This window comes from Eurytemora carolleeae, unplaced genomic scaffold, assembly GCF_000591075.1.
Source record: "Eurytemora carolleeae unplaced genomic scaffold, Eaff_2.0 scaffold536, whole genome shotgun sequence".
NCBI lineage: Eukaryota > Metazoa > Arthropoda > Copepoda > Calanoida > Temoridae > Eurytemora > Eurytemora carolleeae.
Window position 1 is genome coordinate 82,863 of NW_019396448.1, and position 26,783 is coordinate 109,645.

Sequence of the window (26,783 nt, forward strand, 5' to 3'; positions counted from 1 at the left end):
CCAGCCAAGCCTAATACATTGATCCTCCCTCTGGTTCTTCCACCCGCCGCTAGGGGATGGATTGGCGCTATATAACAATAACAAAAAGTATAATAGAGTGAAGAAAAATTATTTGAAAGAAATCTATAAACAAGTAACAGACCCAAGGGCTCCAAGGGCGCAAGGACAAGGGGGCGGGGGTACCTTCGACCCCCCTGAGCTATTATCGGGAAAATGTTACCAATTAGTGTTAAAATAATTTTCTTAATTTATCTAATCTTTTGAACACATTTTTCAAGTTATTTGAAGATTCGAATTATGATATCAAATACAGAAACAAAGAACTTGGTTTATCAAATCATTTTAAGAAGAAATGTCGTGCAAAATTAAAATAAGGAACAAAAATAGGTTTGTTAAGCTAGGATTTTAGGAACAAAGTAAAATCAGAAAGAACAAAAGGAGTATTATAGGTTTTTAGAAAAATAAGGAACAGTATAATAACACAATTGTTGGGTTGGGCGACCGCGAGTTAGGAACAAAAAAGGAAGAATAGGAACATCAAAACTCAAAAGAGGAACAAAAGAGTACGATAAAACGGGAACTATATATAGAACAGGAATTGACTATTGTGCCAGCTTGGAACAAACAAAAAATAGTTTCATATATGCACTAGGAACAGAAAAACAATAAATAAAAAACATATAATCTAAGGAACAATAAAAAGATTGAATAACGAATTGGAAACTTAAAAAAAGGATTGAGGGCAGGGATAAATATTTTATCTCTCTTTCAATCAAAACTAGCAGAAAAAAGCATTGTTTCTAAAAAAAATCGACATTTTATTTGTATTATACTGTTATGTTAGTAATAATTAGTATTTAAACAAGAGATAGTACAGTATACATATTGATTCTCAAAAATGCATTATATAGTGGTGTAACTTTCGGCAATTCTTTCTTTGAAATTCAAAATCAGAAATTAATCATTGCAGGCATCATTGTTCACCTGCCATAGTTCTTCATTTAGTTTTACTTACAGGATTGACTGCATCTGATACATTATTTATATATTTTTTATTATAAATAATTTACGTAAACACGACACTTTTTCTGTTTTATTCTTCTTTCTCCTTTCTAGTTATTTTGGGACAGGCAAATCAACTAAAAAGTATACTGAGCTTTACCTGAATCATAGGAATAACAGATTCAATTTTGGATGATGATAAAACATATTTTGGATGATGATAAAACATATTTTGACAATTTAAAATTTTTTTTCAAACATTGAAACTTGAGAATGTAGGTTGATATATTTACAAGTTATTGAATATTAAATAAATGTACAGAATATGTATTTAATTTAATTATGATAATAAATTGTTGGCCCTTTTTTTAAACTTAATTGTCAAACTTAAAAATTACATTAACAAAATATTGGCTGAAAGTTCTGATTAACCTGCGAAACATTACTTACAAAATAAGGTTGTAATTACGCGAAATTAAAATAATTCTAATAAGGCACAAAAATTGCTGTAATTTTGCGCAATTGAAGGTTTGCTAATTTCTGTAATTATTGCAAAATTTTGCGAAATTACTTTATAGAAATTACACAAAATTACGCTGTAATTTCACAAAATTGAAGTTTGGCTAATTACGCGTAAATCTGAAACATTTCGTGAAATGAAAATAACATCGCGTAATTGCACGTAATTTTGCGTAAGTAAATAATCTATTATGTTGAAATCCTTAAAATGAGCATTAGCTATTCGTGATTCAAAAATGTTCAGTAATACATTTACTTATAGATTAACTGAAATTTATAAAATCTTATACCTCCAGTTACTTTGTTTTGATGCAAATAGCCTTAAAACATGATGTAAAACAGGCAAAATATCTATCTTAAAATCTTTACGTGATAAGTTAAAAATCATTTTTTAGTCTACAGTCATTAATTTTAACCCTTTTGGAGTTTTTTTGGCCCAACAAAAATGTTCCCTGCGGTGTGCATCTCTTTTGTTTCTATACTTCCACATTTATTTGTGCCAAACCAATAGAGTTCCCCCCCCCCCCCTTTGACTTAAATCCTGTATCCGCCCTTGAACAGAACCTCCGAACTTCGTAATATGGTGGTCTCCAACAAAAATAGGAGGGGGGGGGGGCTTTAAATGAAAATTTGGGGATCTCAAAAGAAATTATGTAGGTCATGTTTTCATTGCAAGACTCCCAGATTTTCATTGGGGACCCCAAATATGGGGGTCTTAAACTCGAAAATAATATAGAGATCCCCCAAAAATGTTAATTGGAGACCCCTAGATTTGCATTGGTGACTCCTCCCAATGGAAAAGGGAATTAAATCTGTGAAAGCATGACATATATCTAAGACTAAATCTAAAGACTTATGTGCTCCCTCCCCCCTCTAGCTGGACAAATTCAGTTAATCGCACCTGATGGTTTAATCCTTAAAATATAAAATTGTTGAAATTAAATATATAAAGAAAATGCATGACATCGACCTGTTTTATTGGCACAATACAAAATTCTATATATTTAAGATTTTTAAGCTACAGCTTGGGGTCCCAGGGATAGAGATGGGCATCACTTTTTTAAACGAACACAAATTTTTGGTTTCGTTCAGAAAAAAACGAAAATGAAAAATTATCGTTTAACAAAAACGAAAAAAATAATTAAACTTTAAAAAATCTATGTAACAAACGAGTTCACTTAATGAACAATTTTACTTAACGAAAGAGTTACTGCTTACTAAAATATCTTCCCTTATGCTGTAAATAAAATTAAGATTATTAATCAAGGAAAGATTAGTAAAGAACGGAAAATACTTTGTAGGATGTCCTAGGCCCATCTCCAGAAATGGATCGTTTTCACTGTTCAAAAAAACTGTTTGTTTCGTTAATGAATTAAGTAGAAAAAAGGGAAAACGAAACAAGCGCTTTTGAAAAGAATCTTTTATTGAACAAAACAAACGAATTGTAGTAATTTTTTAACGATACTTACAATCATACCTTCATTAACGACATCATTTTTTAAAATGTCAAAAAACTTTTTTTTTTAAATTGTTTTAATATTTTTTTACTTTCATTAAAAAATCAATAACAGAGGACCGGTCACTAACGTAAAAAACATAAGCAAGAAGAAATTCATGAACTTCTCTAACTGCAGAATCTTTCAATGACGTCGTTACATTTGCGTAAATGAAGTCCCGAAAGTCTAGATGTTTAAAAATCCGATTTATTTTGTAAAGTTTTATTCAAACGAAGATTTTATCTATATTCTAAAATTGTGTGTGATAAGAATAAGAAATTAATCAATATTATTCACAATTTTAATCACAATAAGAGTAAAAATGTAAAAATGTTTAAGATTGATATTGTTGTAAATGTCACATTTTAATCTTTATCTGATTAATTACGTGAAGACCCTGAAATATCTAACATTTAATTATCAAATTGATTGATTCAAAATTATACATAAGTTCATATTTCTTAATTTCATTGAAGTTCAATTTTGTAAATGTTAGTTTAAAACGTTATTTCGAAAGAATAAAACATTTATTGACGTTTTAGCTATAGAGGGGCCATTGCAAGAAAAAAACCACTGAACTCTGTAAAATCATCCCTGGGGGTTATATTATTTTGAAACAATGCTGTTATTATCATAAGCCTCATCTGTTGTTTACTAAATGAATAGATGTGGTGCAATGCCCTCCAAGGCCTTTCAGTTTGTTATTGCCATAGTATATTTAATTTGTTAAAAGTATGTGTATGAATCGGAATTAATTTTAACAAAAATAGGATTTCTGAAGAAAAATTTATTTATATGAAATTTAGTATTTTTTTTTTTAATAGTAAAACAGATAACCGTGGGCCTGCAATCTTTAAACTAAAGCAAAGTTTTTTATCATTGGTTCAATATTTCTATTTTAAGTAGAAAAGCTAGAATGTTCAATGCATTGAATATTTTAGTCATTGTTTACTTTAAAGCAATAAATGTTGATAACCAATAAGGATAATTTTATTTAGAACGCTTGATCTTGAGGATTAACTTGAGGATTAATGCTTGATCCCTCAGTAAAATTTATCCCTGCAAGGTATGACCATCATGGGTAAAGAGGAGGAATATAACTTCTAGATCTGCATAAGATGGAGTTGGAGATCAATGTTTGATCCAAGATTCACACTGCTCAAAATTTCTGAATTCAGCAGTGATTTTAACTTATTGAATGAAAATCTAAAGCCCTTAAGACAACAATTTGAAGAATGGCAAGATATGAATTGTAATTAAAGATAGATTTTCCGATTAAACGGATTTAATTATTAATTAACTAATTGATGTGAACCTTTTATGTTTTAATTAATTGCCTGACTGGCAACTGTTAATTGCCGAGTTTCTGTTTAAATTGGTCAGATTTAATCAACCCTTGGGAGAACTAAGACTTCCGCTGATTTATTGGACAACCCCTATTTCTATACGGAAACCCCCCTCCCCCTTACGTTTTTTTATCTCAATAAAAATTGATCTGAGGCTGCTCAAATTTTCTAAGAAACACTTTTCCCTAGCACTTCTGGCTAAAAACCTGGGCTTTTATTCCAATGCCATAGTCCTGACGCATACTGCCTGAATGCCTTATTTTACTTTGCTAGGATATATATGTATTATGTAGAACCACTTCCAGTCATTGGATTTCAAAATTTTATACAGCTGACAATGAAGACGACTTTTTATTTAAGTGTTTATTGTTAAGAAGCTTTTTTCGAACTACAAGTTCATAAGTTATCAAAGAGAAACTTTTTAAATTGAAAGCTTTTCTTTACTTCTATGTTTATGTGTATCCATGCTGTTTAACAGCTTGATTTTAATAAAAATTATAACCAAAAGTCATCTTCATTGTACTGATATAGTCGCATACTTCTGTAGATTTTTGGAAAGGCTTTTCAAATATTCGTAATTAGTTGTATTTTGTGCAACTTTTGGTTGTCCACATTTTTGCTTAATAACTGGATTTTGCAATAAAATTTAGGATTTTTGAAAAATTGCAATTTCTTTTTCCAGATTATTAAAGTATAACCCCGGCCAGGGCATTACTTAAAGTGTACGAAAAGTTATAGATTAGTATTATATAAAGAAAACATAGGGGGGGGGGGGAAGGAAACGTCAATATGGAATAGGGTTAACAAGTTCAACTTTATTGATACAACTATCATTTTAAGCAAATAATTTGAAATGAAAGATAAATTTCAATATTTAAAAAAATTCTTTACATTCATGAAAATGAACATGATAAACTTCAAAAGAATATCTTGATTATAACATGCAAATCATTATCAAATTTTTAATTTAATGTTTTCATATTTTCAGGATATGGCTTTTAAAAAGGTTGTATTCCTTTTCTTCCTGTCCTTTTTCACAGTTTCTGAGGCAATAGCAAGGTGAGAAAAACAAGTTTATAATTTTTTAAAGCCAACAAAATAAACTTACGTTTATTAATTTGATTTGATATCTTGATTATAACATGCAAATCATTATCAAATTTTTAATTTAATGTTTTCATATTTTCAGGATATGGCTTTTAAAAAGGTTGTATTCCTTTTCGTCCTGTCCTTTTTCACAGTTTCTGAGGCAATAGCAAGGTGAAAAAAACAAGTTTATAATTTTTTAAAGCCAACAAAATAAACTTACGTTTATTAATTTGATTTGTTTTCTAAATTAGTATCTATACAAGCCTACACAATTTTTAATTGATTTTCAGCTCTTGTAATTGATTTAAGAGGAAATTACATTTTTTGTACTCCTTTTGCCCACCATGTTTAATTCAGACAAATATCTCAAACGTGCCTTCGATCGTAAAATGTTTGTGAACAAACAGATTATCCCATATTATCCGTAGCGTTAGGTACAATGTAATATATAATTAATACACCATAAAATTCAAATTACTCTTTGAAATGTTTAACTGCGGAAATAACTATGTTTAATATATACCCTGCAGTAAACTGTGCCAGCTATAAACATTCCTGTAACATAGTCCTAAAGGAATATATTTTGATATTATTAGGAGATGTGTAAAACATTGAACGTCATCAAGCAGAGTAACTTCTATGAAATACTGTGAATTTTCCTTTTTCTTTATTCCTTTGCACAAGAAAGGTCAAATTCCAACACTAATAATTTATTGTAATTTTGAAGAAATCCGCAATCTTAATTCCTTATAATGTTATCAAAACTAATGTAAACTTTAAACGAATGTATAAAAATGTTATAAGATGTAAACCAACTTAATATTTGCAAACCATAACCGAACGGAAAATATAAATATTTAGATTCAAAAATGTCTCAAACCAAATGTATTTAACTATTGGATGACGATGAGTGACAATATATTTTTGTCTAGTCAGTATGAGATTCTTTGGAAGACTTTAAACTCTGTCAAAGGAAATCGATATAATATTCAAATTTGTACGTCCAAAATTCAAATTTTTATGTGCAATATTCAAAATTGATTTTAAAAATTGAAAACTTGGGGTCTTTATTGCATTTGCAATAAAATGAAATTGTAGATTCAAACCTAGAATTGTCATTTTTTGGTTCAAACGTTATGATTTAGACAGAATATCCCCCTCTTTTTTAAGATAATCAGCATTTCAAAAATAATTATTTAAAACCTTTTGAATTTCAAAATCCAGTTTAAGAATTGTGACTTAACAAAATACCCAAATACCTTTAATTAGCTAAATATCTAATTACCTGAATATTTTAAGGTCACAAACTCCCTTAAAGGGAGTGTTCGCGAAAAATGAAAGGGGGTATAGGCTTAATGCGATAAAAAAGCACTTTTGATTGCTACTAATCTTACTTCTATTTGTTGTGTCTATAAGGAGAAAATTGTTAAAGACGTCTCATACCCAATAACTTCAGAAAATTGCAACATACGACTTAGACCGTAAAAAAATCAATTTAATTCCAAACAAATCATTCAGATATTATAACCTATAGTCATCGATTATCTTTCGCCACATTTATATATAATTGATTTTTCATAATATGTATTAATTTTTATGATCCGAGAGTTACTAATAAAAACATTTATTCCTGTTTTAAGGATTTTTGGTAATGAAGACGACATTTTCATATTTTCCAGGAATGTTCGAAGACAAGTTGTAAGCTAAATATTATTTTAAAAAACAAAATCAAAACTAGTATGAAATATCAAATATATACAAATGTGGCGAAAGATAATCGATGACTATAGGTTGTAATATCTGAATGAATTATTTGAAATTAAATTGATTTTTTTAAAGTCTAAGTCGTATGTTGCAATTTTCTCAATTTGTATGGACGCCATGTTATTTGGTATGAGACGTCTTTAACAATTTTCTCCTTATAGACGCAACAGATAGAAGTAAGATAAGTAGCAATCAAAAGCGCTTTTTTATTGCCCTAAGCCTATACCCCTTTCATTTTTCGCGAACACTCCCTTTAAATACTGCACGGTTATCACGGTTATACAATTAGGAACTCTATATCAACAAATCCTCATATCTGTACTGCATTGTTGTTTAAAAAAAGAGATAATGGGGTTGGAAGAGAATGAGAGTATAGAAAACTACGCATGAAAGGCATAACAATGAAGACAAATAGGAGGGGGGGGGGGAGAGAAAGAAAGGATATTAAATGAAAACTACACTGTAACTTAGGAAAAAGAAGAAGAGAGAAGGGGGAAAGAGAAGGAGGAAAGCAAACTGTCATGAAAGGAAGAAAATTGAGAAGAAATAGAAGTGGAAGTGGGGGGGGGGGGGAAGCAGGAAAAAGGAGAAAAAAGGAAATGTTTTCATGAACGGAAGAAAAAGAAATAGAGAGAATTAAGGGGGACGAGAAAAAGATGAAAGAAAATTAAAAGAAAGGAAGGGGGTTGAGGACAAAGAAAAAGGAATGGTAGATATAATTAGAAACGAAAAAAAAGATGAAAAACACAGGAGATGATAGTTATACAAGTTTAAAAAACAGAATGAAACCAGTATGCCAAAAATTGCAAAAAAAGCAATGCAGAACAAAAAATTTAAGAATTTTCTAGCTAGGGTTTCTAACTAATAAGCATACAACATCTGAGTGTGCTTGTGAACTTAGGTATTTGGGTAATTAGGTATTCAGTCATCATGCCAGGTGAGGGAAGGGAGGCAGAGCCGCCATGAGCCCCGCAAAATGACCACCGGAACCTCCAGATTAGGAGAAGGACCCCCTATCCAATCAAAATCGCCCTCGTGCTTCACACTACTTCTTCAAGCCTTCACGTCTAGCATTCTTATCTCTAATAACAAATATTTGGCTTTTGTATCCACCAAAAACCTTTTATTCAAAAAATGTCAACATAATCAAAACGGTTTTATAATACATAAACAATTTGTCTTAAATAGTCAACTTTAATCAAGATTAAGAATTCATTTTTTTTAAAAAATATGTATGGCACAGATACAATTTTCTCTCGAACTCACTAGTCAGATCAATAATAATCTTTCTCTATCAATCCCACTGTTGTATTCTTTAGTATGTACCGCTGTATATCCAACTAGATAATACTCAATCTCTTTCAATCCCGATAAGACGCTGTTGTATTTTTTGGCATGTAGTCCTCAGATACAACTAGCCTTCTATAATTATTATATTATTATAAAGATTTATTCACACACAAAGATATAAATACATATATAAATGGGGTAGTTTAAATTTGTTTAAATAAATTTTTGAATACTCAATCTATATCAATCCAGATAAGACTCTGTTGTATTCTTTAGTATGTATCCCTCAGATACAACTATAGCTCTCTATAATACTCAATCTCTGTCAATTCAGATAAGACGCCGTTGTATTCTTTAGTATGTATCCCTAAGATACAACTATAGCTCTCTATAATACTCAATCATATCAATCCAGATAAGACGCTGTTGTATTCTTTAGTATGTATTGCTAAGATGCAACTAGATCTCTGTATTGCTTAATAGGTATCCTTGACACAGCCACTACACTAGAATTTATAGGTGTATAAACCTAATGACACAAGAATTCATGGTTAACTGATTTATATTTTCTTGGAATTAAATTAATGAACGTAATTAAAGTAAATCATAATACATGGTAACAATGTGGTCTTATCTGAAAACTTTTTGATCATTTTGAGATTTTTTGAGAAAAAGGCTTTTTGTGGATGTAAAAGCCAAATGTTTGTTATTGGAGAAAAGAATGCTAGACGTGGAGTAAGAGTTGTGGAGGCTCTGTGATGTAGCGTAAGGCACAACCGGGGTTGATTTTGATTGGCTAGGAGGCCATTCTGCAAATCTGGAGGCTCTGGAGGTAATTTTGCGGGGCTCATGGTGGCTCTGCACCCCCTCACTAGCCGGAAATAATGATTTTTTTTAATTTCATGTTTTTGATGGAAACATATTTTTTTAAATCTTGATATTTGCGGTAAATCAGAGAGGAATTTTCTCCTGAAAGGGTATTTTTAACTTTTACAATGCAAAATATAAAATGTATTTGTTACAAAAAGATTGCAGATAAACACTCATAGACAATTGATTTATGTGTAAGTTTGAGTTGAGTTGGATGAAGCTTATATCTGAGTAAAATCCTAGACACTGATTTGACATGCTTGCTAGTTGTTATTGGTCTGGCCAACGAACTGAAAATACCAACCAGGATAAATATGCTTGACATTAATTTTTTTCTTACGTAGTTTTTGTAACTTTTGTAAAGAGGAGGGGCGGGGACAAAGAATAAAATGAGAGTTGAGAGATGACTGGAAGGTCGTCTTTGTCAAAGAAATAATTTGTTATATTCATTCATCAATAAATGTTTACATGTATGATTCTAGTAACATTTCGTGAACATGGTCCGTTAGGGCATTTCCTGAATATGGTCCGTTAGGATATCTTAGAGAAATTAATTTAATCTGTCTGCAATAAATGTAGATTTATTCTAGATCTGCTTTTAATGAACAATAATACAAAATAAATGAGGCCATTGGGACTGAATTAAATGAATTGTATAGGTTGCTGAACTACCAAGCCCCAGTTCAAATCCTAAGTTACTATTCAAATTCTCATGACTATATCATCTTTAAATTGGTGATTTAGGATTTTAACCGGTGGTAAGTAGTTCAGCTTCCTCTCTCCAATTTAATAAATTTGGTCCCAGGCCACAAAAGTAAAATGTTAGAAGAAACTTTAATTAAATTTGAGTTAAGGTTAATTTTGAAAAGACAAAAATAAGATTAAAATTCTAACTGAATTCTTAATACTTGCAGTCCATCACATGACTTCTGGAGCCTTCTTTCCGATACTCAGATTGACCTCAAGGCTCATTTTTTTTCTAAATTCACAAAACACAATAGTTTTTGTAAACTACTTGAATTTGTAATTTTATTGAATGCTCGGTCCAGCAAACTTTACACAAGAATGCAATTTATGATTAATTGGATAAATTAATATTTAAATTTTTTGGATTAAACGATTCTTTAAACTATTGAGGATTCCTCTTGAAGAGAAATATTTGGATTATTGGTGTGTTAAGCCATAAAAGGTAAAGAAAAAATAAAAATAGCAAGCAGAGATCTAAATGCAAGGCGCGGAGACAAAATGAAAGGTCAACAAGAGGCACGGAGATTGTTTCAAATGGCTTGGAGGTCATTCTGCGTAACAAAAGGCTTCGGACCCCCTTCCTCATGGTACATATGCTACTAGATTAAGTTTTTCATAATTTTTTATTACAAACATAGTCAATTTAACTCCAACATATTGTCAAAAGTGAGAAGAATGTGACAGTATTGCAGCTATCAGGAACTTCAGAGCTTGAACCTTACACAAACCTCATAAATCAGTCAGGATGTGTTAGGTATAATATCGTAAAACAATTAAAAATATTTGAGAAATCTAATCATACAAGGTTCTGAAAATCTAAAGAAAAAAATCTATTTTTTAAAGTATTTCTAAAAATCCAAACTAAATCTTGAATACAAATTATGTATGTAATAAACATAGTAGAAAACCCCATATCTGTAAACTTGAACATACCCATATATAAGTACTAAGTAGATGTAAACGATATATGACGTAATAATATTATACCCTATTTTCATGAATTTAACTATGTAAAACCTATCCGTCCTTATCCTTAACATGCATTAAAACCTAACTAGGCTTAAGTTACTAACTACATAAAAATTGTATTATTATTTTGCTTAAATACTACTAATTAATGTTAAATCTTGATCCTACTGCTAATTTCCACCTAGCGGAGGAACTCTGCACTGAACCCAAACTAAATCTTAACTGTGAAAGATGTATAATTAAGGTTTATTGTTGATTCTAATGCTAATATCCACCTAGTGGAGGAACTCTGCAATAAACCAACTTCTTGTCTTACAATCTTCCTTGCAGATCAAACAACACAGGAATTCAACCAGAAATACAATTAGTATAATCAGAGGCGTTTATAAGGGGGAGGGGGGTTATTGGAGTCAAGTACTCACCCTAGAATTGAAATCAAACCCATTGAAAAACCCATAATTTGATATACATGAAGGGGGTAAGTTGAATATGGTCTAGGAGGGGTTAACAAATTTCTAGGTAGGCAAATGGTAAAACTTTACCCCCTACCGCAGAAAAATCCTTATACATGCCCCTGAGTATATAGAAGAAAAAAATGACATCCGTACTTTTATAGCAAGCAAAATTGCAAGTATTGAAAACAAACTTATAATTGTCAAATTACGTTAGTTTCAGAATTGTGTCAGTTTTTTTGACATCTTTTAGGATGTCTGTCTGAAAGTTTTTCATAAAATTAAACATTTGAACACAGCAAGCAAAAAAAATAATCATATTAAATCACCTTTTTGTCATTTAGGAAAAAACTAAATAATATTTCTGCTTTTATAGAAAATCTCCCTTTATGCTAATGTAGATCCGCAGTTGGTGCGTGTGCTGGTTATTCCAAAAAACCCTGAATCAAAGAATTATGCTATCAAACTGGTTTGTCCTTACTGCAGGTGAGTATCTTATTTTATCAGGAAGAACGAACAATAGAAAAGTATGTGGTCCAGAATTTATCATGATACTTTTAAGAGTTTTGAATATCATATTTTGTTTTTATATTAAATTATTCTAAAATTGCAATAATTTATGTAGAATTTCCTAATTTAATAAAATACTTCAGATGAACTTATAATTAGGAAAAAGGTTATAATTGCAAACCTTTGGAAGAAATCTGGAAAGCTGTTATATGAGAAATCAAATATTAAATGTTGCTTTTACCTGTCAGGTTTATTCAATTCTATTTCTACTTCTTCAAAATTCTTTATCCCNAACCGGACTTCCTCATTCTCGAAAAAGGAAGGAACGGTTCTGTTTTATAATAGTATAGGGTCATTTGACGTTACATTCACGATATATATTGTCAAATGACAGTACTACCGTAGAACGGAACTGTTTCTTCCTCTGTAAACATACGATAAACTTCCTTAACCGACAAATATCAGAAAAAAACGCAATTTTAAATCAGAGATAGATACATATGAAAAGTTCAGTTTTTGACAGACAGAAATACAGTGTATTGAAATGTCAAGGGAAACTTTATTTTTAAAACTTTTAAATATTCAAACATTAAATGAGCATTTATATAGAAAGAACCTTTATAATACTTATAATACTTCATTGCCTAGACCGTGGAGTATTTAGAGTACAAACCTTTGTGACTCAAACAGAAGTCAATGATCCCTCAAATCAGCTAAGAGATGAGATTATCAATGGAAAATTGGTTGTAAACGCAAAATCAGGCATAAAATTTTTATGAATCTAATTGTCCACAAACTATGAATAGTGTATGTTCTAGTCGAAAAATGGAAAACGTTTCTGTTTGAAAATAGAGCTTTATTTTGACTTGTAAACAATGTATGTGCTATTCTGTGAATTCTCAAAATATCATGCCTGCAACCTACAGTTTAAAAATAAATGTTTTTTTTTCAGGTGCAAACCTGAGATTCTGGTATCTCATGTCAACTTTGTATCATTTTGACATTGAAATTATTGATGCTCCAAATACTTTGGAGTGGAAAAGTAATCTGTTAGCCAAGGAACTAAATTTTAATTTATCATGAAAAAAACAGAATAAAATCCAAAAACAATGCTGACCTCCTTAAAGAAAAAAATTGGAAAACTGTTGAGGATTTTAATCCTTGAATCCCCGAAAAATGCATTACCTATCTATAAATTGCTAACAGTAAAATGATTTTACATCTATGATAAATTTAAATGAAGAAGTTTGATCTGATCCCATTCTCAATGACCTCCTTATTGGCTGTAGATGGTGCTTATGATAATGTGTTTATCGGTAGGTAAGTGCTGGGTATATATTGCCAGTTGATTTCTTGTAATAACATCATCAGTCTATTTTCTTGACCGATTATTTGTTTAGAATGGGTGCCTATACTGATAGACCTATCATGCTAATGTGCCCAGTACCAGAGATCAAACCAAAATATTTTAACATTATAAAACCATTTTCATTTGACTTATGGATAGGGTAAAATTTTTCTAACATTAAAGCTAAATTTTTGAGTTTTCTGTTATAAATATTTAGACTGATTGTAGCACTTATTGGGAGCTCTCTTGTATTTCATCTGTTTCAAGTTCACAGGAATACATGAAAACAATTTTTTTCAAATTTTGGCAATAATAATAATCTTTTTCAACATTGGACAAAATATATTTCAGTGGTTTTTGGGGTTTACGAAAAAGTAGACATCAGTTTTTTAAAACTTTTTCATGTTTAGCAAGGAAGAATCTTTACTGGACCTGCAAAATTCCATTTTTCATATTTACGGAATGGTTTTTAATAATTATGGGTAAGATAAGAGTGTTTTATTTTAATTCTATAGTTATGTTGGAGCAAAGTAAATGAGTATATTCATCAAGTTATCTGCAAAATGTATTATTCAAGTTTATTTATTAATTAATTTATTGTTGCAGTGACATAAAAATGAAATGTATTGGATATGATATAGCAAAATTGAGGCCTAATGTAATATAAGTCGTCATTTGTTCACATCATAACTACAGAACTCCTGTAATGGAGTGGAGTGGAGATCTTTGCTAGTTGATTTAGCCTTGAATAAAATATAGCTTGAAAGATAGCTTGGGTCCTTGTTGAATTATACAAGTGGAGATCTTTGTTAGTTGATTTAGCATTGAATCTAATATATATTTATATATTTGGGTCCTTGTTAAATTGAGTTGAGATTTGGACTGTGTGTCCTTTAAAACCGGGGAGTTAAGCCTGGTTGAGAAATTACCTGTCTAGCAACTTCAATTGCCTGTGTGACTTTTATAACTGCAGTTGAGATATTGCCTGTGTGGCATTTAGAAGTGAAGTATTATTCCTATTGGATCTTCTTAGTGAGTAAACCTGGATAGATACGTCTCTAGTAAAATTGTTATTGAGTAGGCGTTTACTACAATGATTGAAGTAGATCTGTGTTCTTTAAAATGAGTTTTATTTCTTTCAAAAGAGTAATTCATTTATGTTAACGACCATTTATCATTTCCCAATTTCTTTTGCATTAAATCACAAAACATTTTAGCATTGAGATTGGTGAATGCATTGCAAAAATGCACTCTTTCCCAAGATAAGACACGTACCAACCATGAGACTTGTACCAACTATGAGACTTTTACCAAAGTTGAGACTTGTACCAAAGATGAGACTCATACCAAAGATAAGACTTGTACCAAAGATTAGACTTGTACCAAAGATAAGAATCATACCAAATATAAGACTTGTACCTAAGATGACGCAGATCATGTCATTCTTGTCTAGGCTTGTCCCAAGATTGTTCTTTTGAAACATTCTGGCAGACTATCTTGAGGATATTCTGGCATACTTCAGTAGGTTCATCACAACCTTTTTCTTTGGGTACCTCCTTGCACTGCATAGAGATCACTTCATTAACATGGATACCATTACAGACAGGATTGTTTACAAGGTTGCATTCACTAACCTAACTAACTCTTGTTCAGGAACCTGTCTACATTGCTGGACATTTTCAACCTTGCACTGGGGATCAGTCCCTATGTTGCACCCCTTCTCATCGGTGATCTTCTTCAAGGACTACTGCATGCTATTGCAGTCCTTCTTCGGGTTATCAGAACACTTTCTCCTAAAAACCACCTGACACAGTTTGCCATGTTCATTGTCTCCAACTGCTTCTCCTTTACATGCCCCAGTCCTGTTCGTGTGTCTGTGAATACCACTTATTGTATCCTATCATATAATCCTATTTTATCTTTGATGGTATACTTTTTGTTATAGTTGTTGTTACACTGCTGTGCGTATTTAGTCTGGCATTGCTGCTTGGAAACGTCTAGGTACTTTTGTTCTGGAATGAGGGAGGTTTAAGCACTTGCACAGTGTTGCACTTTTGTACATACTGATTATGACACTTCTGTTCTTGCCATACATTTTCTTTCTGTACATCTTGTTGCTCCAAGTTTATTTTATTTTTTACTCATCAGGCTCTCTCTCCAGATTGTCTGGCTCCAGGTTGATACTTGAGTCTGGGTCTCTGCTGACTGATGGTTTGGCCCTCATAGTATTTTGTGGTTCAGCTAATCCGCTGTGCTATTCTCTGTCAGCTATCCTGTTAATCTATTTAATTCTTCTGCTTTCACATTTTTTAATTACCCAGAATAGGATTTAGTCTCCATTGTCCTCACTGTCATGGACCCTTAGACAGTGCCTGTTTTCATTCTAGTCTGAGGCGTTCTCCAAACTTAAAACCTGCCAGAAGAACCATAATAACAACATGACTATGTGTGACATCATTGCAGAAAATGTCTTGCTCCTCCTAGTTCTGTTTGTTTTCTGAGACTGGTTATTAATGTCAGATTCCTGCCTGAAATTGACTGCTATTTTTGCTAGACTACAGATTTTCTCTGACTATGTGGTACTGTCCCGCTTTCTCTTTCCCTCTGTCCCGTGCCAGTATCATCATCTCTTGTCCCTGTTTTCTCATGATTGATCCCTGCTGCATCCCTTTCATTATCTTGTCTAAGACTTTCAATCAAACCAAACAGTTTTTTTCAGCATTTTTCCTGCTGTTTTGTTGATTTTTCTTGATTTACTTCTCTGGGTCTTTATCCCTGTTTGGTTAGTTTCTAATTTTGTTAGTTTCTTTTACCTCTGTTCCAACTGTATTTTTCTTGCCTCTGTAAACCCTTTCAATGTTATCATTCGTGTCAACATCGTTCTCAGTTAAAGCTGTGAGGAATAAGGATTGGAGCATGTTTTCACAACAGTAAGATTTTCTCTCAATCCCTTCCCATATGCTTGTTGTCTTTCTGATCTTTCTGTTTTCTTTTATCTTGTTTTCTTTATATCTCTTGATCTTGATTTCTTTCTTCCGACCTTGTTTCCACTATAGGTATTTGTTTTTCTGTGTTTATACTTAACATGTTTACCACCATGTAACGTTCTTTCTCTTGATGTTTCTCTCAATCTTGAAGTTAGTTGTGATCTTGATGTTTCGCTTGACCTTGATCCTTATCTTGACTTAAGCTGTGTATAACAGGCAGGTATCCAGCACATTTCCGCCTCTCCTTAGCTATTTTTGCTGGATCCATTTCTAGATCTGTTGCAAATGTTATTTTCTAATTCTCTACCTGCTTCTTGTTCTTCTGGTAGCATGGATTTTCAACACTCTCATCTTTCCAATTCTCCTCTACTCATATTTTCACTGATTTTGCACTTCCAGCAAGAATGGGCACTTTCTCTCTTAATTCAGGTATATGATTCATGGTAGGTGGCTTTTCTTCGCTTTCTTTCCCAATTTATCTATCTTCTCTTCCTTATTCATAACTGTGAATGGAGAGTCCATCACATTTTATAACCTGGTTAGTCTTTCCTGACTTATACTTCCAGGTACTAAATTTGCTTCTTGTTCTAAACATGAAATTGTCACTTCCTGTTTTACTAATCCAACTTCTGCAGATTCTTTTGAATGTATGATAATCCTTCACTGTTGCAGAATTAGCAAACATTCAAAAGAATCTGCAGAAGTTAAATTAGTAAAACAGGAAGTGACAATTTCATGTTTAGAACAAGAAGCAAATTTAGTACCTGGAAGTATAAGTCTGGAAAGTTTAACCAGAGCTTGGAACTTTAGAATGGAGTTTCAAAGTGTAATAGTGTAATAGATAGTTCTTATCTGTAGAATGTCCCTGTAATTCTACAAGTTTTAAAATAACTATTTTTTTCCAAATTGCTTGAAAGACAATCAACAAAAAAGTAAGATAGATTTAAAGAGCAAAATATAATAATATTCTAATATATTGTATTGTTTGCCACCAATTGACAGATTTTCGTTTTTTATTTAGGAAAATTAAAGGTCCTGGAAAATATTTTATTGGAGCAGGATGGGCAGTGTTTGTCATGTTCTTCATATTCTTCTTTAATAGCAAACTCAGTGCTTACTTAATCAGTTCAGACTATAATGATCCAATAGGTACTATAATTAACAGCATTATTACAAATACACAATAAATTTTATTAGAGAGAGTTTGGAAGATCTGTTTTATAAATCCAACCTCATCCTTACAATTATATATACCTTATAAACTATATTATAAATATACATTATAAACTATATTATAGAGAGCTTGGAAGATCTCGTTTATAAATCCAACTTAATCCTTACAATTATAAATATACATTATAAACTATATTATAGAGAGTTTGGAAGATCTGGTTTATAAATCCAACTTAATCCTTACAATTATAAATATACATTATAAACTATATTATAGAGAGCTTGGAAGATCTCGTTTATAAATCCAACTTAATCCTTACAATTGCATCAGACCGGCAATGGGCCCTAGAAAATGAGAAATACTACCGTACTCTAGGTGAAAAAAAAACTTGTTTTAAATGTGGATATAATATGTAATACTAATAGAGCTTTTTTTTCAGAAGAGCTTGGTCGATTGAATGATGTTGGAGGAGCTAATGATTTCAAATATGCAAATAAAACTCATTGTGCTGCTCACATCATTGCTACTGTAAGTGTACAAGCAAATTTTGCCATTTAACTTAAATAATTTTGCTAGAAACACATTTAGTGCATGGCGGCAGGAATTTGCTCAACTATGAATCCAGATGTTCTTAAACCTTATATTTTCTAAAGGATTTTTAATTAATTTAAATGTTTTAGTCAGAGGATGGTATTTCTAGAAATCGGGTGGATTATGGGGAACCAATTGTAAGAATAGGAAAAGTTCCCTACATATATGATGAAGGGATTTCTTTTGCATGTAGGTAGGTTGAGAAGAACATATATTATTTCTTATTGGTCGGTTGTTCATCAATCATGGGATATATCATAAATAAAAAAAAATTAACCCTATCTCTGCTGGGGTACTTGAAAACCAATTTGACCCTCTAAATCCCATGTTTGATGTCCAAATATGACAAATTATTCATCATTGGAAAGCTCTTGTGCTCTTCTTTTAGAATCTGCAAAAAAATTTGCAAATTTGCAAAAATTGAATTTTTTTATCGCAAAATCGAGTTATACTGTATAAATGTTTGCAAAAAAAATTTGTCCAAAAAATGAAAAATTATACATTTTTGAAAAACCCCTAAACAAGCCAATTCAAAAAAGCAAAAAATTTTGCAAAATTTTAAATAACCTGAATTTTAATCAAGAAAAACTAAAAAATGTGCAAATTTCTTATGACAGTTTGTTTGCAAAAAATTTGCAATTTTTTTTCGCAAAACTTGTGCAATTCGTTTTCAGGCAGTGTGCCTGAGGACTCAGGCAGTTAGTATTAAAGCCCGGTTTTAGGCCTCAAGGGAGGGCTTTGGGTATGTAGGAAAAGTCAGAGAATTTCAACAGCCTCAGACCAATACATTCTGAGATATTTAAAAAAAACTACAGGGGGGGTCAAATTGACCCCAGCAGGAATAGGGTTAAAGAAAACATATTTAAGAAAGTTTAAGAGACTGTAAAGGAAATAATGAAAGGGGGTATTGGCTTAAGAATCCGAGCAGTTGAACGATACCTATAAGACATCTATCTGATGTTCCTTTCTCGAGAAATTGATATAAAACAGTGTCAAAATTATACGAAAATATAAATAATTAAATATATTTGCAATTTTGTATAAAAGTTGTAATATTAAACAGATCATATTCAACAAATACGCAATCAATCTGAAAACGACTGTATCCCACAGGAGCCTGAGCATCACAGATTTGCTCCTATTATAATTTTTGTTTTTAATAGATAAAATTGATAATATTATAACATATAGTCCGTACAGTCCGTATTACGTCACCAGAACTTCAGCCAATGGCAGTGCAGTATACTGGTCACGTGATTTCCGTCTGTATCACGTGACAACGATTGGTTGCGTAATGGTTGAATTTGATACTACAACTTTTAAACAAAATTGCATAAATATATGAATTTTCGTATAAATTTTACACAGATTTATATTAATTTCTCGAGACAGGAACATCAGATAGATGTTTATAAATGTATCTTTTAACGCCTGAGATTCTCAGGTTTCATCCTATACCCCCTTTCATTTTTCCTTTACAGTCCCTTTAAACAACGTTTTATTTTTGTTGTGTGATTTTACTAACATCTTGTTTAGAAAAAAAAATAACTTCTGTGAAGAGCTTGAGAATAAATTTATCTTGGCTGTAGAGTTAGGAATATTCAAGAAAATAGAATCACAGTTCATCAGGAAACTTTTCTAGACATTTTTTCTTATCTATAAACCATTACTTTTAACCCTTATTCAACAGTTGCAGAAGGCTTTTATTGGCTTATTGTAAAATCCAAGGTAACTCATTTAGATTAGAATAAATAAATGGTACATATGGGAGTTGAAACCCAGAGAGCCAAAAAGTTCATTTTTTTTTTGTCTAAAATAAAGTTTGTATATTGAATAACTCCAGAGAAAATTCTAGATTTGATTTATAAAACAGAAACAATAATATTGAAGCTAAATGAATTAGGAACACATGATCAATCTTACTCTAGACCTTAAGGAAAGCACCATTCATTTCCCATCTAAAACTATCAAAATCTAGAAAAGTTGCTTTAAAGGATTTCTAAAGCGCAGAAGATTCAAACGCCAGCCAACTCCCTGGCCCTGGAACACTTCCTCCTTCCCTCCATTATTCTACTTGGAGGAATATTAATTTCATTCCTTGTGTTTATTCTAGAACTCGCCAAACAATCAAAATAAAAGATTTAATGTTTAGCTGAATGAATCTTAGAGTGGTTGCAAAATGTTTTGTCTCAGTAACATATTTTTTTGAAAGAATAACTTATTTTTAGGATTTGCTAATATCATATTGTATACCCTAGAGCAAAATCAGACAGACAGTAATTAAGGCTGTTTTGTTCATAAAAAAGAAGCTGAAGGGCCTGGCGTTAATTTTTAAACCGTTAGCCGGTTTTAAAAAAAAATTGTCAGTTGAACACAAAAACAGCGTGGATTTGTTTCTGCATAAAATTGCATTAAACTTAAGATTACATGGTTTGATGTTTCTTAATGTCGTCTTCTAAATTTTGAAATTTGATATTTTAAATTTTAAATTTGAATTTTTCGGAGAAAAGGATGAATATAGTTCAACTGCTAGTGCCGTTAACGATTTGACAAACCATTAACGCCGTTAATACTACAAAAGTACGTTAACTGCTGCACCGTTAACGATTTTTTAGTTGTTAAAAAGTTTGCAAAATACGAACGAAAATGTTCGTATTTTTTCGCGAAGCGTTTCGTTCACTGGAAACCCTAACCCAGACCCAAACTGAAATAAATTTGAAAATTGTGTGCGAATGAAGGAACAGGTCTGCAGCATAATCATTTAGGTGATGACTTTTACTGTATCCAGGGATACAAAGGGTAAAACGACAATTAGGGTCTAAATTGAAAAAAATATTTTGTGTATTATTTCAAGGTTAGGTTAGGTTGAGAAAATTTTTGGGCCGAGCGCTGTAGCTAGGACAGGCTAGGGGGCCGAGCACTGCGGCCACTAGTTCTAATAAACATAAAAATAGTTTGAAATTAACCAAAAATAGACTAAATGAAATTTTTTCCGTTTGCCGAACTTTTTGACCCAATGACGTTTTACCCTTTGTTGTTTTACCCTTTGTCGCGTTTTTGACCGTTTTTCGTTTGACCCTTGGGCCTTGGTCGTTTTACCCTGTGCCCTTTGACCCTATGGCATTTTACCCTAGGTCGTTTGACCCTATGTCGGTGAATCAGTCTGGTTGTGCATTATGTTTGCCAATTTTAGTGGTTTGGTGGAGGACGTTATTGAGGTCGAAACAAGTTATTTTCTATACTATATGTTTAGTGGTTTGGTGGAGGACGTTATTGAGGTCGAAACCAGTTATTTTAGTGGTTTGGTGGAGGACGTTATTGAGGTCGAAACAAAAATTTTACTGAACGATCGTTCAGTAAGATACGACCGAAATAGATGGAAATTAAAATATAACTTTAAGAACAAACAAAATCTTCTTTTTGAACGATGGAAAAAACGAACAAAAAGGGTTATTCACAAATGATAAACAAACGAAATAAAAAAATTAACGCGCTGTCTTTAGGAAAAGATCAATTATCTATATCTATCTAAATTTACATGTCTTACATGATTGCTAAAAGTGTAAAAAGATGGTTTGAAAAAATACTTACATTTATTTCAAAATATTAATGTAGTCGTAAACCTAAACCGTCCAGTGGCTTGCCAACCATTAAAAGGAACATAAACCTAAAAAAGTAGAAAATTGGCAAAGGAACTGAGTTTTTGCCACAAACTCGGATTTTCTAATCCCAATATCTGTGCACTTCAATGTCGGAGAGCTTTGATACGAATTTAGAACAAATTTACAGTTAATGAAAAATGGTAAAAATAGTTTGCAAAAAGGACATATATTGCTAATTGTTGCAAATTTTAAACTACGGATTTAGTGAGGGGCGTAATCTGATTTTCAAGAACCCCAGTCGGAAAAGTTAAAAAAGAATATGCATCTATCTATTTATATACTTTGTTTGTCCTGGTGTCTGTTTGTTTTTATCCAATAGACCTCAAAACGGCTGAACCGAGCGGGCCCAAATTTTGTGTGGGATCTTTCATCACGTGACCCCCGGGAAAGGTTTATGGGTGACCAAAATTTCAAAAATTTGCCTTCAAGAAAATCAGATATTGTTAAATTTAAAAAATCAACGAAGTTTTTTTTTATAAAATCCGCGTATTTTTTTGTCTTACAATGTACACAAAGAGAAAAGGTTCAGAACTAAACAAGAAGAGGGGCGTGAAGCCCCCTGAAAGCCTTGTAAATTCTATTTTATAGTTATGATTAAAGTTCAATTAAAGATAACCTTCCATGCAAAGATAGCAATGACTCACTCAAAACGGTATCTTTAATCTTTATTTTATATCTTTATTTTATTATTTACCAAGGTTTAACAGTGTTTAATTCTGATAATTTCTATATGTTTTTCTGCAGCAGAAATCCCAAGTTATTTTTGTTGAGAAACCATAATTAAAAATAATTAACATTGATGGAGTTTGATATTTAATTCATAGCTCATCAGACAAAGCATTTAAAAAAACCATTGTGAATCGGGCCCTGCTAAATTTGAAAGTCAACGGTAGACATGCCAAATAGTCGTTTACTGCTTTAACCGTTAATGGTTGTTCAGTTAGTTTTAGGTTTAAATTTTAGAAAACATTTGTTTGTGTATTTATAATTTTTGAATAAAATAAAATTAACATCATTTGTTGTTTTTCTAGATCTGATAATTCCAAATTATTTTACACATATGATTGTACATTCATTTTTTCAAGGGATTTTTAAGTAGATAAATTTTAGATATGTAGCTCAATCATAAAAAGAAAATTATCCAACTTCTGATTTTTGTAAAAAGGTTTAATTTTCAGTATTTGTAAACGGTAGAATTATTTTGAATAAAAAGCAAGAAACCATTAATAACAGGTGTCAATAATGGAGTTCAGCCATGATGAAAAGGTACCCCGTCAAACTCGTTTGATTTTTGACGGATTTTCACATTTTTAAATTTTTTGAAGTTACAACTGTTAATAACTTTTTTTTTACTGTTTAAAAATATGATTTAGAATCCATAAAACAATGGGAATTTGTTATAACTTACACTACTAATCATAATATCAATTAATTCTTATAATTATATAGTGACTTTAATTATTTTTTTTAGGTAAAAATATTATGGGTTATACAACTTCGTTCGAAAAAGTCCCTTTAAAAAGGGAGTGTTCGCGAAAAATGAAAGGACCGAAAAATAATCCCTTTTGATCGCAACTAATCTTACTTCTATCTGTTGCGTCTACAAGGAGAAAATTGTTAAAAACGACTTTCATATCATTTTTTAATTCGTTTTGTATAAAATGCACTTAAAACGCCGAAATAGGTGGCCGACAGGTGACTCTGCTCTCGATGCTTTGAATGATTGCACCCTTTTTTATTTTTTGCGAACACTCCCTTTTTAAGTTTTTTTTTGCATTCAAAAATTTATAATCGTATGCAATATCTTTCTCATTCCAAGGTTTCATTTTCCTAGATTCTGTTCCAGGTTTTCATTTTCTAGATTCCATTCCAGGGTTTCATTAATCTAGATCCCATTCCATGGTTTCATTAATCTAGATCCCATTTCAGGGTTTCATTTTCTAGGGAGTGACCGGCAATGTAAGGTAGTTGAACTGAGAATGTAGTATTGTGGAAAAATATTTTAAGATTCATTTGAGATGTATAAAACAATTTAATGATGTGTAAGTTAACTCCTGAGTTTGGGTGGTTAATTTTTGAGAATCAATTTTTTTAAATCATGAAATAGCGAAGACAAAAATGTATCAAAAATTCTATTAGTAAACTTATTAGACATTTAGGAACATTTTTCTCAAAAGAAATAAATCAATTTGTCAATAAATCATTGTTATATTCAATTATTTCTTTTTTATCATTATATTGAATTGCTTATTCTTCATGAATTTGTTCGCAGATTTCTACAAATTCTTTAAATGTCGTTTTTGAATAAAAATTCCAGAAAATCTACAGAAAATTTTTGTGAACATGAGAGGTTACAGAACTGACAAAGATTACTTATCTTCGATGATAAGAGTTCATTTTTATTTTCTCAACCTGTTCCTAAACAACTAATTAGTTTACTGCAGAAATTATTGTTACATTTTTTGTTGTCGTTATTTCATAATTAAAGAAAAATAGATGCTCAAAACGAAACCACCCAAATGGATGATTTTGAAAGTCGACTTTGCGTTCAAAATCAGTAATTATACTTATACATCATTAAAACGTTTTATGTCTCAAATGAATCGAAAATATTTCTCCACAATACTACATTCTCAGTTTAACTACCATACATTGCCGGTCACTTCATTTAAATGTTAAGAATTATAAGCTCACTAGAAATTCAAGGCGCTTCGCGCCATTCTTTCTAGCATTAGAGGGCGCTTCGCGCCCATCTCCTAAATTAATGGTGAACATGTTCTCTTTGTGTACATCGTAAAACAAAACAAAAATAATTCGCGGATTTTCACAAAAAATTTCGCGGATTTTCAAAATTTTAAAAAATTTAATGACGATCGAATTTTGATGGAGACAAATATTTGAAATTTTGATTATTCNCCGGGTCAAGACTGAATGCCGGGTCAAGACTGAATGCCGGGTCAAGACTGAATGCCGGGTCAAGACTGAATGCCGGGTCAAGACTGAATGCCGGGTCAAGACTGAATGCCGGGTCAAGACTGAATGCCGGGTCAAGACTGAATGCCGGGTCAAGACTGAATGCCGGGTCAAGACTGAATGCCGGGTCAAGACTGAATGCCGGGTCAAGACTGAATGCCGGGTCAAGACTGAATGCCGGGTCAAGACTGAATGCCGGGTCAAGACTGAATGCCGGGTCAAGACTGAATGCCGGGTCAAGACTGAATGCCGGGTCAAGACTGAATGCCGGGTCAAGACTGAATGCCGGGTCAAGACTGAATGCCGGGTCAAGACTGAATGCCGGGTCAAGACTGAATGCCGGGTCAAGACTGAATGCCGGGTCAAGACTGAATGCCGGGTCAAGACTGAATGCCGGGTCAAGACTGAATGCCGGGTCAAGACTGAATGCCGGGTCAAGACTGAATGCCGGGTCAAGACTGAATGCCGGGTCAAGACTGAATGCCGGGTCAAGACTGAATGCCGGGTCAAGACTGAATGCCGGGTCAAGACTGAATGCCGGGTCAAGACTGAATGCCGGGTCAAGACTGAAATGCCGGGTCAAGACTGAATTTCTAAATTGATAAAGATCAATCAAAAATTAGATTTGTTTGAGTTTTTCAAATCAATTGAATTAAACTTTTAGCTAATTATTATGCAGTTTTTCCTTTTTCATAAAGTTTATTTCAGGAACAATTTCTGGAGCTGGACCTGGCAAGCCAACTTAGGAATACATGTTTACATGTCCGGAATTTAATGAACTCACCATTGCGGAACCTCAACCTTGCTCAAAAATGAATTGTTCAAGACATTTTCAACAAAATTCTGATAAAAAAATTTTTTTCACTGCAAACGAACGAACGAACAAAACTCAGCGGGAGCGGTTGAACGAGCGGGAGAGATCTAGCATAGACTCTATGCAGTTCAGGATAAGAAATTACTAAGAAATTTACAATTTGTTCAACCGTTAAACCGCACTTTCGTTCACATTTTCAACAAATGAAATATAATTTTTCCTGAATAACGCGATTTAGCGGTTGAACAAATTGTAAATTTCTTATTGATTTCTTATCCTGAACTGCGTCGAGTCTATGCTAGATCTCAACCGCTCGTTCAACCGCTCCCGCTGAGTTTTTTTTCTCCAAAGTATATATCATTCGAATTTTTTTCGAACCAACTTGTAAAACTAAAGGAATGTATTAATACAGGGTTTCTGACTAAACTCACCTTTTTATTGAAATTAATTGATATAATGATTAGTAGTGTATTAATAACAAATTCTCAATGTTTTCTGGATTCTAGATCATATATTGGATTTTCTGTGAAGCAGGCAGTCAGAAAAAAGTTATTAACAGTTGAATTTTTCAAAAAAATTGAAAGGTGTGAAAATCTGTGAAAATCCGCCAAAAACCAGAAAACTTCCCAGGGTCGGATTTACTTTTTTTTGCTTTTAGAGATCTACAGACACACATACCTCACATATCCAAGTGATTTTTGCGAGGTACCTTTTCATCGTGGCTGAACCCCTTTTTTGACACCTGTGGGCATTTTTTAATGATAGGAAATAGACAAAATTTGATTAGATTTTGATTACTTTTTTGTTTACTCATATTTACTCATATTTTGATTGATATGGTAATTGGAACTAGATTAGTTTTTCATAATTATCCACATTTATTTTGATTTTGATTAATATGATCATTAAGAATAGTTAAGTGAACCGTAATTGCTTTAATTTGACCAAAATGATGGTTTTGAGCATTATTAGTTTTCTTTACATGCAAGGCCAAACAGAAATCATAGAAAAAAATATTCAAATTTGACGGGTCATTCTAAATATCCAGAAATCTCTACCGACAATTATTAGGTTGGAGGTTTGACCCCCCCCCCCCTGAGTTAAACTCCTGATATTTGTAAGGGATTGTTTATATTTGATGAAATGTTTGAAAAAAGGTAAAAAAATTGCCAATAAAAAC

General features: G+C 32.0%; 1 protein-coding gene across 3 annotated transcripts; it reads left to right on the forward strand.

Annotated features, from left to right (window-relative positions):
- The first annotated feature begins 5,339 nt into the window (after positions 1–5,339).
- LOC111703492 (uncharacterized) lies at positions 5,340–20,305 on the forward strand. 3 transcript variants are annotated; one of them, XM_023475438.1, is made up of 19 exons: positions 5,340–5,422; positions 6,385–6,425; positions 9,620–9,683; positions 10,791–10,877; positions 11,337–11,436; positions 11,921–12,030; positions 12,214–12,302; positions 12,703–12,816; positions 13,007–13,113; positions 13,298–13,374; positions 13,455–13,562; positions 13,620–13,676; positions 13,813–13,884; positions 17,411–17,538; positions 17,840–17,938; positions 18,003–18,091; positions 18,244–18,347; positions 19,691–19,783; positions 20,149–20,305. In XM_023475438.1, exons 1-19 carry the CDS (start codon positions 5,355–5,357, stop codon positions 20,288–20,290), a joined length of 1,749 nt encoding a protein of 582 aa, XP_023331206.1. In that variant the 5' UTR covers positions 5,340–5,354; the 3' UTR covers positions 20,291–20,305. The 3 variants fall into 3 exon arrangements, with proteins under 3 accessions (XP_023331206.1, XP_023331208.1, XP_023331207.1); XM_023475439.1 differs by lacking the exon at positions 5,340–5,422 and adding an exon at positions 5,553–5,623; XM_023475440.1 differs by lacking the exon at positions 13,455–13,562.
- Positions 20,306–26,783: the final 6,478 nt, after the last annotated feature.

Bases quoted from the DNA above. Each gene is read 5' to 3' on its own strand.
- LOC111703492 (XM_023475438.1), top strand. From the start codon at position 5,355: ATGGCTTTTAAAAAGGTTGTATTCCTTTTCTTCCTGTCCTTTTTCACA. The intron at 6,426-9,619 runs GAAATCGATATA...GTAAAATCCTAG, and splicing joins GACTTTAAACTCTGTCAAAG to ACACTGATTTGACATGCTTG. The intron at 17,539-17,839 runs GTACTATAATTA...ACTATATTATAG, and splicing joins AGACTATAATGATCCAATAG to AGAGCTTGGAAGATCTCGTT.